Source organism: Glycine max, chromosome 17, assembly GCF_000004515.6.
Source record: "Glycine max cultivar Williams 82 chromosome 17, Glycine_max_v4.0, whole genome shotgun sequence".
In the NCBI taxonomy this organism is placed as follows: Eukaryota; Viridiplantae; Streptophyta; class Magnoliopsida; order Fabales; family Fabaceae; genus Glycine; species Glycine max.
Window position 1 is genome coordinate 14446648 of NC_038253.2, and position 11038 is coordinate 14457685.

General features: G+C 36.4%; 2 protein-coding genes across 2 annotated transcripts; both read left to right on the forward strand.

Annotated features, from left to right (window-relative positions):
- The first annotated feature begins 2542 nt into the window (after nucleotides 1-2542).
- On the forward strand, nucleotides 2543-3634 carry LOC102665169 (uncharacterized). The gene is made up of 2 exons (XM_006601409.1): nucleotides 2543-3046; nucleotides 3368-3634. The coding sequence occupies exons 1-2, from the start codon at nucleotides 2543-2545 to the stop codon at nucleotides 3632-3634; spliced, it is 771 nt and encodes a 256-aa protein (XP_006601472.1).
- A 4362-nt stretch (nucleotides 3635-7996) lies between these two features.
- LOC100808898 (scarecrow-like protein 32) lies at nucleotides 7997-10531 on the forward strand. The gene has a single exon (XM_003550932.5). The coding sequence runs from the start codon at nucleotides 8863-8865 to the stop codon at nucleotides 10309-10311; it is 1449 nt and encodes a 482-aa protein (XP_003550980.1). The 5' UTR covers nucleotides 7997-8862; the 3' UTR covers nucleotides 10312-10531.
- Nucleotides 10532-11038: the final 507 nt, after the last annotated feature.

Below are 11038 nucleotides of genomic sequence, written 5' to 3' on the forward strand. Positions count from 1 at the left end.
GCAATCGACCTCGACCAAAGTTGTTTTTGGACGACCTCGATGGAGATTTTTTTCCCTACCTCAGCTAGATTATTTTTGGTTGATCTCAGCCATGACATTTTTTACTGACCTTGCTATGATTGTTTTTGGCCAAGATTGGTATGGCTATTTTCGGTTGACCTCATCTAGAGTTATTTTCTGTCGACCTCAACCAAAATTATTTTTGGCCGACCTCAATGAGACTTGTCCTTGTTGATCAAACTAAGGGTAATTATGGCCAACCTCAATTAGGGTTACTTATAGTCGACCTTGGCCAAGGCTATTTTCAGCCAATCTCAACTAGGGTTAATTTTGGTTGATCTGACTCAAGGCTATTTTTGGCTAACCTTGTCTACAATTAATTTTGGCCTACCTTAGTTAGGGTTATTTTTGGCCAACCTTGGTTGGGGTTATTTTCAACCAACTTCGACTGAGGTTAATTTTGGCTGAGGTTCTTTTTTGCCAACCTTGACTAGGATTAATTTTGACCAATTTTGGTCAACATCTTTATTACAAAATTAAAGAAGTATTATACTAAAATAGATATTTGAATTATGAGAATTAAAAAAGGTCTAAACTTTTTGGCCCATGGGTCGACCCAAGCCCTCAAGGCTTTGTGGGCTTTCTAACCTTGTAAACCATTTATATATGTTGCCCATTTGGTCATATAGGGCATTTTTGCCCAAACCCACATAGTTCAGGGCCAAATGGGTTAGGGCTTACCCATTTGACAATTCTTTTAAACAATTAAAAAAAATCATTTACTCTTAAATTTTTTTACTTTATTATATAAATAAAAAAATTCTTTTAAACTCATTTTAAATTATTACACTACTAGAAAATAGGCTTTTAATATCGGTTATTAAGGACTTTCAACATTGGTTAATTATTAATTGATGTTGAAACTACCGACGTTAAAAGTATCAACATTAACATCGATTTTCTGAAAAATTGATGTTGTGTTTTTGGTAAACAACAACACGCAACAATGACAACTGCTAAATATGAGTTATTTTGATAATAAAATTATATTGAAAATATCTTTAAAAATATTTATTTAACAGTTATCTTTGGCTTAAATGATAAGAATTGATATTTTTCTTATTTATGGCTTGCAAATATGAAAATGAGATATTAAAAGAGAAAAAGATCAAGAAAATATCCAAAATACGAAGAAGTCTCAGGAAGATATGATTAAAAGCAAAACAAATCCAAAAGATATCAAAAACATCAAAAAGGAAGGTTTCTAGCATCAGGCCCAAGTTCACTACAACAACTATAAAAAGGGAGTCAAGCCAAGCAGAAAACACATCATAGAACCCACTCTAGTAGGGGTTTCATTTACTCTCTTTCTTTCTTTTACCCATCTTATCCCATCAGTTTTTATACCCCATCCATTGTAAAATTGGAATATGTTGTACTCACTATTTATCAATGCAAAGGTATTTTCTATTCTATTATCTTTTTTGCTTTTATCTTACATTATTCATCTTTATATTCTGTTGGAGGTTAGACGCTCGGGAGAGGGTAACTTCTAAATAAGATTTAAAGAAAGCATGCATGCATTGGTTTTAGGGGTTAGACGTTCGGGAGAGGGTAACTTCTAATAGAACAAAAAGAAAGGATTTCATAACAAAATCATTGCTAGGAATAGAATGATAATTTTATGTCCATGCATTCTTGCAAACATCTAGAATTCATACTTCATACATTTTATTTGTTGAGTCTTTGCAAAGGAATTTAGAAGATAGATAAATAAAATAGATTTGTCATTGTGATGAACCAGGGGCAAGTAATTGAACAGATGTCGGTAGAATAGAATTACCTAAATTGATAAATAAAAATCATAAACTCATATATCCTAGGTAAACACAAGTCCCAACATTATCACCTTTTGATTTTATTTCTTTTATCTTCTATTTTTCTTATATTATCTTTTCTTATCTTTATCTTAATCTTTTATTTTTTTCTTATCTTTTACTTTTATTTTCTTATTTTCTTTATCTTCTATCTTTATTATCTTTTAATTTAAATCTTTTATCTTTAAATCTTTATCTTATCTACTATATTTTCTTGTCTTTATTTTAAATTCTTTATCTATTGCTTTTAAATTGGGTTTGTATTAATCTAAGTACAAACAAAGTTTCTGTGGATTCGACACTCGGACTTTCGAGTACTTTACTACTAGTGGTAAATTTGGTACACTTGTCAACGAGTTAACAAGTTTTTAGCGTCATTGCCGAGGACTTTAGTTTTCGTACTTGATTATTTTCATATTCCAATTTTAAAGCAATTAGTTTTCACTTTTTATTTTTTATTTTACTTTCTTTTTTTATCTATTATTTTTTTAGTTGCTTCATTTTATTTTTCAATTTTTTCTCTTTATTCATTCTTATTTTATTCTTTTCTTTTTTATAAAAATAAAAATAAAAAAATATTTAAGTTTAATTTTTATTCTGTGATAACATGCACGGTAGTTGTTTCTTTTGTGAACAGTGCATATTCCTTCTTTAAAGAATGCATCATGGCAGAAGATCGTCCACAAAGGATGACGCTAGAGGATTACTCTAATCCTATTATACCTCAATACTTCACCAGCATAGTCAGACTAGAGGTGCAAGCGGCCAACTTCTCATATCCATATTCCTTGATCCAGCTTATTCAAGGGAACCTATTTCACGGCCTACCAAGTGAAGATCCATACGCACACCTGGCCACATACATCGACATTTGCAACACGGTGAAGATAGTAGGAGTGCCTGAAGATGCAATCCGCCTCAACTTATTTTGTTTCTCTTTGGCCGGTAAAGCAAAAGTATGGTTTCGCTTGTTTAAGGGGAATAGCCTGCAGACATGGGATGAGGTGGTGGAGAAATTCTTGAAGAAATACTTCCCAGAATCAAAGACCGCTAAAGGGAAGATGGAAATCTCTTCATTCCATCAATTTCTTAACGAATCCCTCAGCGAGGCGCTCGACCATTTCCACGGACTACTCAGGAAGACGCCTACACATGGGTACAGTGAACCGGTGCAACTAAACATCTTCATAAATGGCCTACGACCACAATCAAAGTAATTACTGGATGCATCCGCTGGAGGGAAGATCAAGCTAAAGACACCGGAGGAGGCAATGGAACTCATAGAAAACATGGCGGCTAGTGATCACGCCATTCTTTGTGATCGCACATATGCACCAACAAAGAGAAGCCTTCCAGAACTCACCACTTAAGATGCAACCTTAGCTCAGAACAAGCTATTGTCCCGAAAAATAGAAGCCCTAACAGAGACCCTCAACAAGCTTCCACAACAATTACTAGCGGTAAGTCCTTTTCATTCTTCTGTTATGCAGGTAGGGGGATGCCATATATGTGGAGGAACACACGAGCTTGGGCAATGCGTAGTCCAACAAGATCCTTCGAGGGAAGTAAACTACATGGGCATACCAAATCACCACGAATTCCAAGGGTACCACCAGGGAGGACCGTCAGGATTCAATCACAGCCCACCAGGATTCAACCAACCAAGGGAGAACTTTTACACAAGGCTCAAGTTGGAAGAGTCAAGGGAATCAGTACAACAAGGAGCACAAGAGTCAGGCATCCTATCAGCATCCTAGCCAGGGGCCGAGTCATCAAGAGAAGCCCACTAACATAGAAGAATTGCTAATATAGTTCATGCAGGAAACAAGGTCACATCAGAAGAGCACTGATGTAGCAATTCGGAATTTGGAAGTTCAAATAAGCCAATTAGCTCAAGAAAAAGTTGAAAGGCCCACTAGAACTTTTGGGGCCAACACAGAGAAGAAGCCAAAGGAAGAGTGCAAGGCAGTTCTGACCAGAAGCCAAAAAAAAGCACAAGAGGAGGGTGAAGTAGAAGAAGACCAGTCTGAGGAAGGAAGGACAAACAAAGATGAAGAGAAAGTAGAAGAAGGAGAAAGAAGAAGAAGGAGAAAAGAAGGAAAAGGAAGAAAAAAGTGAGGAGAAAGCTCAACAATGGGAGAAGCACTCACAAGTAGAAATTCAACAAGAAAGTATTCTCCAAGTTAATACTCCTCCTCATCAACTAATTGTCAAGGAAGAAAGGCATAGAGAACATACAAAAACCTTAAGTGTCATTCTTTCCTTGATCGCTACCACTTCTCTTGCAATAATGTGGAAGGTGCTTCAAGAATACACAAGTTTCATGGCGTCTCTAGCTAAGAGACGAAAATGCAAGGAGGATGTGTTTTATGTGACCTTCATGCCACCTTGAAGGCATTGGACCCGTCAAACTAATGATGTTAAAGAAGCACTTACTGAGAGGCAACCCAAGATTTCTTACCCTATCTTTCTTTTAGTTAATTGCATTATGTGTTTTGTTTTTTTTAGGATAGTTGTGTTATTTCTTTTCTTTATTTTGATTTTGTGCATTTTAATTTCAGCAATTTAATTCTAGTAGTTTAAATTTAGTCATTGAATAAAAATTGCATGAAGCCGACGAGTTAACAAACAACATCGGGTTTTTTAAAAACCGATGTTGTGTTTTGGAATTTTTTTAAATATCCTGTCTATTTTTTTAATTACCAATTGTAATTATATATAGCACAACTTATCATTCAAAGTTGTGAAAACTCTAAAAATAAACACGAGTCATCCTTGAAAAAAAGTAAATGAAAACTAAATGTAATAAAATTAGAGTATTCAATATATTTTATATAATAAATTGTCTATCTACAAAATGATAATTTGACAAAAGATTCCTAGCAGAAACATTCCAAGCATCATTTCTCACAAAATATACCACCAAGAGTTATAAACAAAAAATTACAGATAACAGTATAGTATAATATACTTAAATTACAAATAAATCCAAAATTAAATAAAGTTAGATGTTGCATCTGGGAACTCAATATTTGAGTTCCAACTTTCAAATTTTGTAATTGTGCAAAAGTCTTCCATCCATAGTCAATTTTTGCAGACTTCCTCCAATGATTATAAACAAACTTGCATTCCATAATCCCTTTCAAATTCAGATGGGTGAATCTTGCACCTTCCATAAATGAGTACATGGTACTCGATACATCCTGAAATTAACATTAAGTTCATCTTAGATATGTATATGATTTTAAAATTTGACAAATAGAGGTTTTTTGTATTGATTATATACGGTGCTGAGTTACTCGCCAAACTGCTACAACTTACTTTGTAGTCATTCAGCAGGACTTTAAAAGTGATTGAGTTAAGAAATTGGTGGTACAAGGAGTGTCATTTAGGATAAGCTTTTGGTTGAGAGCTACTTTTGAAGATGGTCAGGAAGAAAATACTTTGTCTAAAAGGGGTCATAGTCACTTGATGATTTCTTGAGAGTCCATAGAAATCTTTGACTTCTTTCCATCCAGCCAGTATAGTTGGATTCACCAAATCTTGGTTGTATGTAATAGAGTGCATGTTGTCATTACTATCTAGCAGATGTCAAGTATGCTCTAGTTGATCCTTCCATCTTACAGTAAAGGACCTACTCACTTCACCATAAGACTACATTTAAAGTAAACTAATATAAGCAATATTGATGTGTTATATCATGTCATGTTTATTTGAGAATAGTCTTGAAATTCCTAACCCGATCCTTAATATGAATTGTGTTGAAAATTTCCTCTAGTTTTCTATTAATCTTCACCATTATCTTAGTCATTTCATTCCAATTCTTTTGATCTTCATTCATCGTTTTTAAACTCCATTTACAATATAAAAGTTATTATTAATCCACAACATCTGTTTTGCCTTAAATATGTTCAGTTAGAAACTATTAATCGAACATTGTATAGTCTCTAATCTAAAATTACACTTTGGCTTAAAAGCTAGAACTTCTTAAAAATAAATATGCATGCCTACCTACTAGTAGTAAACCAAGAGATATGAGATTGGTCTAGTACATGCCACAGTGTTTAAAGACACAATGCATATACCTATTTTTGAAAACCAAGAATTATATTCCTATTTTCAAAGTATCAATTTTTTGCTTCAAATTAAAAACCCTAACATCATCTTTTGTTTGCGACAAAGGATCATAAATTTAAACCTAGAGTGTATGAGGATTCTTACCAAGAGAAATGGGTCGACGTGTAACTCTGTTGTGGTTGATCGTTAGATGGATTGACTCTGCTCTACCAGTTTAAACATGGATATCTGCTTTTATATAACTTGACTATATAGGAAAATTCTACTATTTAAGTACAAAGTAAACAATTAATGTTTTATCGTTTGTTTCTCTATGGTGTTGCATCAAAATTGCAAGAGGTACTTCAAGTTTCCCTTCACGCACACATATTTTTATTCATTATTTTTCTGTCTCTCTAATCATATCAAATATTGGGAAAAAAAATTGGGGGTCTAAGGTTGTGGTAGAATTCTCATACCAGCACAAAGTCCCATTATAAGAAAACAAACGGAACACATAATTTAAGATTAACTGCAAATTTGACTGCTTTAGCATTTCTGGAAAACAAACAGAACATAAAATTCTCTCACCAGCACAAATCCCATATGAAATAGTATATTCAAAGTTTCAAACTGTCAGTATTTGTAGTCATTGAAGCATAATAGAGCCAAAAAATAAAACCTTAGGTCCAACGGGGATTGTCTCTAATGACGTCGGTGAGGTGTTGAGAGTTTAAGATTGAGTGAGAAATGTCGGTCTAGTGGCGACGTAACGGTGCGGAGGTATGGCGTTGCGCTGCGACGCGAGTGAGGAATGTTGTAGTATGTTGTGGCAGCGCGAACGAAGTGGAGACTGAGAGGCAAGAACGGACAAGCGAAGAGAAAGAAAGTAGAGGCGCGAGAGGCAGTGACAATGTGGAGATAGAGAGGCATTTCGAGAGGTTGTAGTGCCAACGGTGAGGGAGTTTCAGTGCCGCGAGTGCGAAAGTGAGGGATTTCGAGTGAGAGTAAGAGTAAGAGTCAGAAAGGCAAAGTGAGGGAGCTCGAGGGTTTTCGGCGCCAGAAAATCAATTATAAAAGATCTCACAACATCAGTTTTTAAATAAAACCAATGTTAACGAAGTAACTCAACATTGGTTTTTGGAAAAACTGATGTTAAGTTTCCCCTATGTTGTTCCAATAACGTCGATTTTTCATAAAACCGATATTAACACGAGTTCGTTAACATCGGTTTTTCAAAAACCGATGTTAATGATCTCATGTTAACATCAGTTTTTTAAAAATCGATATTAACAAACTCGTGTTAACATCGGTCTTCTGAAAAATTGATGTTAACAAACTCGTGTTATTTACAAGTATGTCATCACATTTTTGTTAACATCGATTTTATCAAAAACCGGTGTTAGTGTAGCGATGTTAAAACCATTATTTGTAGTAGTGTTATTTCCAAACAAAAGTAGTATTTTAGTATATCTCTTTCTAAATCAAATATAGGTGTGTTTGAATTTGGGTAGGAATGTTGCAAAATTATGTTGGAGAGTAAAATGAGTTTTGAGTCATGTTTGATTATCTCTTAAAAGTAAGTTTAAGAGTAAATTTTTGTTTGAAAACTCAATTTTAAAGAAGTAAGACTTGAAATACTTTTTCAATTCAATATATAAGGTTGGTTACTTGATGAAAAAAGAATGAAATGTGAAAAATATTGTTAGATCAATCCATTTGCTAATAAAAAATTAATAAATTAACAATTAATATTTATCGATGAAAAAAAGTTTATAAACTTTAATTCAAACATATGCTTTATCATATTAAGCTGAATTGTTTCAAAGTCAATGTCACAAAAATTTAAAATTTAACCCCAATAAGAAAAAAAAAAAAGCATTGAAAGGTGAGCTGCACATAGTGGCTATAGCTTTCTATTTGTCCCATGTTAACTATCTCAATTAATAACCGCATCCAAGGTACCTGGGCATGGTCTAGCTAGGTTTTATTTTAGCAAGATTTTCACTGAGAAAGGTAAACAAATTAGGTATATACTACGACTAGCACATCCCCATCCATGGGGCAGAAAAGAAAAAAGAGGTGGTGATGAAAAAATGATTTATTCAATTATGTGATGACCCGTGAGAGAGTGAGCCAAAAGCTTAACTGCCTCAAATCCCTCCCACAGTGCCCACCATTACATGACAAAATCCCCAACTCCCATATACAAACAATTTGCTGGCCGGCTGCTTCATATGCCTCCAAAATCCAACACGAGCAGTGCCTCCTACGGCTACAGGTACTATCCTCTTCCTCTCTCTCTCTCTCTCTCTCTCTTATATTACACTACACACATCTCTCTCACCCCTCTCTCTTTCCAAACCAAAAGGGTTATCTCAAGAAGTGGGATTAGCACCCTTTTTGTAGCCATGAAAGTGATGTTCTCAGCACTACTCCTTTTGCCCTTCTGATAAAGCCTGAACTTCCCCTAGAACGGTCTCTTTTGCCCAATTTGACTTCAGATATGTTTTTCTTTTCTCGGGACACGAGTTTTCCCCCCTCCTCCGATCAGTCTCTGTTGCTGCTGCCAAGAACTATAATAATATAAATCCCCCACGAAAAAGCTGAGTTCTCTTTTCCTCTCGCACCCAATTTCAGTATTTCACCCACAACTTGGATCGCTCTTCCCAATGGCAAAGGTACCCACTACTACTACTGCTAGTCAGGTCCCTTTCTCTCTTTTCCCTCTTCCATGATTTTGTTTTAATATCTAAAGAATCATCTTCAAATTAAATAGGACTATTATTGATAATAAGTAATTAAAATTAAAATAAAACAATCTTATGTTGGATGATTTTTTTTTTATTAATTCATTCCCCTTATTATATCTGCTCCAAGAATTTGTTAATTGTTCCCCATTTCACCCTTTCTCCCTCCTACCCTCCACATGACGCAATTCACACCCCCACTTCCTCCTTTGCACCACCAAATCACATCCCTCCTCCCAAACCCTAACATGATGAACAAAAACCAAATCCCTAGGCCTAGGCCTTGGCCTGCTTCAGGCTTCCCTACTACCTCCAAGGCCCTTTCCAACTTGGGCAACGCGAACTGCATGGAACAGTTACTTGTTCACTGCGCCAACGCTATTGAAACCAACGACGTAACCCTCGCACAACAGATCCTTTGGGTGCTTAACAACATAGCCCCCCATGATGGCGACTCCAACCAACGCCTTGCCTCTGGCTTCCTCCGCGCCCTCACCGCACGTGCGGCCAAAACTGGTACGTGCAAGATGCTCGTCTCCGCCGGCACCAACCTCTCCATCGACACGCACAGATTTAACATCATTGAGCTCGCTAACTTCGTCGACCTAACCCCGTGGCACCGCTTCGGCTTCACCGCCGCCAACGCCGCCGTCTTGGAAGCCACCGAAGGGTTCTCCGTTGTACATATTGTGGACTTGAGCTTGACGCATTGCATGCAAATTCCCACACTTGTCGACGCCATCGCCAGCCGCCAGCACCACGACGCGCCGCCGCCGATAATCAAGCTCACGGTGGCCGACGCTTGCTGCAGGGACCACATCCCTCCCATGCTCGACCTCTCCTACGAGGAACTCGGCGCCAAGCTGGTGAGTTTCGCTCGGTCGAGAAACGTGATCATGGAATTCAGAGTGGTTTCTTCGAGTTATCAAGACGGGTTCGCGAGTTTGATCGAACATTTAAGAGTGCAACAAGAACAACAACAACAACAACAACAACAGCATTTTGTTTATGCAGCAGAACCTAGTACTCCGAGTGAGGCTTTGGTTATAAACTGTCACATGATGCTTCATTACATCCCCGACGAAACCCTATCAGATACAACAGACTTGACCTCTTATGTCTACGATTCTTCTTCTTCTGCTGCCGTTAGTGTTACTCCCACTTCTTCACTGCGATCACTGTTCCTTAAGTCCCTGCGAGGTTTGGACCCAACGGTCGTGATCTTGGTCGACGAAGACGCGGATTTGACATCAAACAACTTGGTATGCAGACTAAGATCAGCATTTAACTTCCTATGGATCCCTTACGACACCGTGGACACGTTCTTGCCGCGAGGGAGCAAGCAGAGACAGTGGTACGAGGCAGACATATGCTGGAAGATTGAGAATGTGATTGCACACGAAGGGCTTCAGAGGGTGGAGAGGGTAGAACCTAAGAACAAGTGGGAGGAGCGAATGAAGAATGCGAGTTTTCAAGGGGTTGGTTTCAGTGAAGACTCTGTTGCAGAAGTGAAGGCAATGCTCGATGAACATGCTGCTGGGTGGGGATTGAAGAAGGAAGATGAACACATTGTGCTCACTTGGAAAGGACACAATGTAGTCTTTGCCTCTGCTTGGTTACCTGCTTGAACATCATTGATTTGTACTCTATCAATGAATGAATAACTGACATTATTATTCTTATTATTATTTTCCTATTTAGTAGTCTTTTTGCTAGCTAGCTAGTTAGTTGCTTTCTTAAATAGTTACATTGTACTTTTTAAGAGTAAATAAGTAGATCACGAGTTATTTGTAGGTCTTTGTCATGATGTTTTAGATAGTATCAATTAATGCAGGTGTTTTATATTTCAATTCTTATAACATTCGCTTTTGCATTTCATCATTCCTTTCTTTTCAAGTAACATTATTCATCATTTTTATTACTTTCTTTTTCTTTTAGTTTTTTTCTCTCCTCTCTCAAAGTATATACACCTTCATTGAGTGTAATTTTATGTTTTGTTTGTTTATAGTAGTAATTAAAATGTCACTAACCAGTTGGATGCAAAGTTTATAATTAATCTCAAGTAGTATATCCAGAAATAGTAGAAATAGATTAATAATCGCAAGTACTCTATATAATCTCAAGGTTTGTACTGTAGTTCATTATGTTTACAACATACTTATTGGTAACCTATACTTGACTAGTTGCCGGGTATAATTGGTGCGAAATCTCATTAGATAAAGCATTTTCCCATTGATTGGAGTGTTTTGGACTTGCAGACAATCATATGCAAAAACCGCAAACCAAATTTAATTTTGAAATAAGATGTGGTCAGCGAGTTTCATATGATTAATAAACAAGGAATTAACAATTAAA

What these genes read in the sequence shown, in the direction of transcription:
- LOC100808898 (XM_003550932.5), top strand. Translation starts at nt 8,863, where the DNA reads ATGACGCAATTCACACCCCCACTTCCTCCTTTGCACCACCAAATCACA.
- LOC102665169 (XM_006601409.1), top strand. Translation starts at nt 2,543, where the DNA reads ATGGCAGAAGATCGTCCACAAAGGATGACGCTAGAGGATTACTCTAAT. An exon ending in CACATGGGTACAGTGAACCG is followed by an intron (nt 3,047 to 3,367) that starts GTGCAACTAAAC and finishes TCTGTTATGCAG; the next exon opens with GTAGGGGGATGCCATATATG.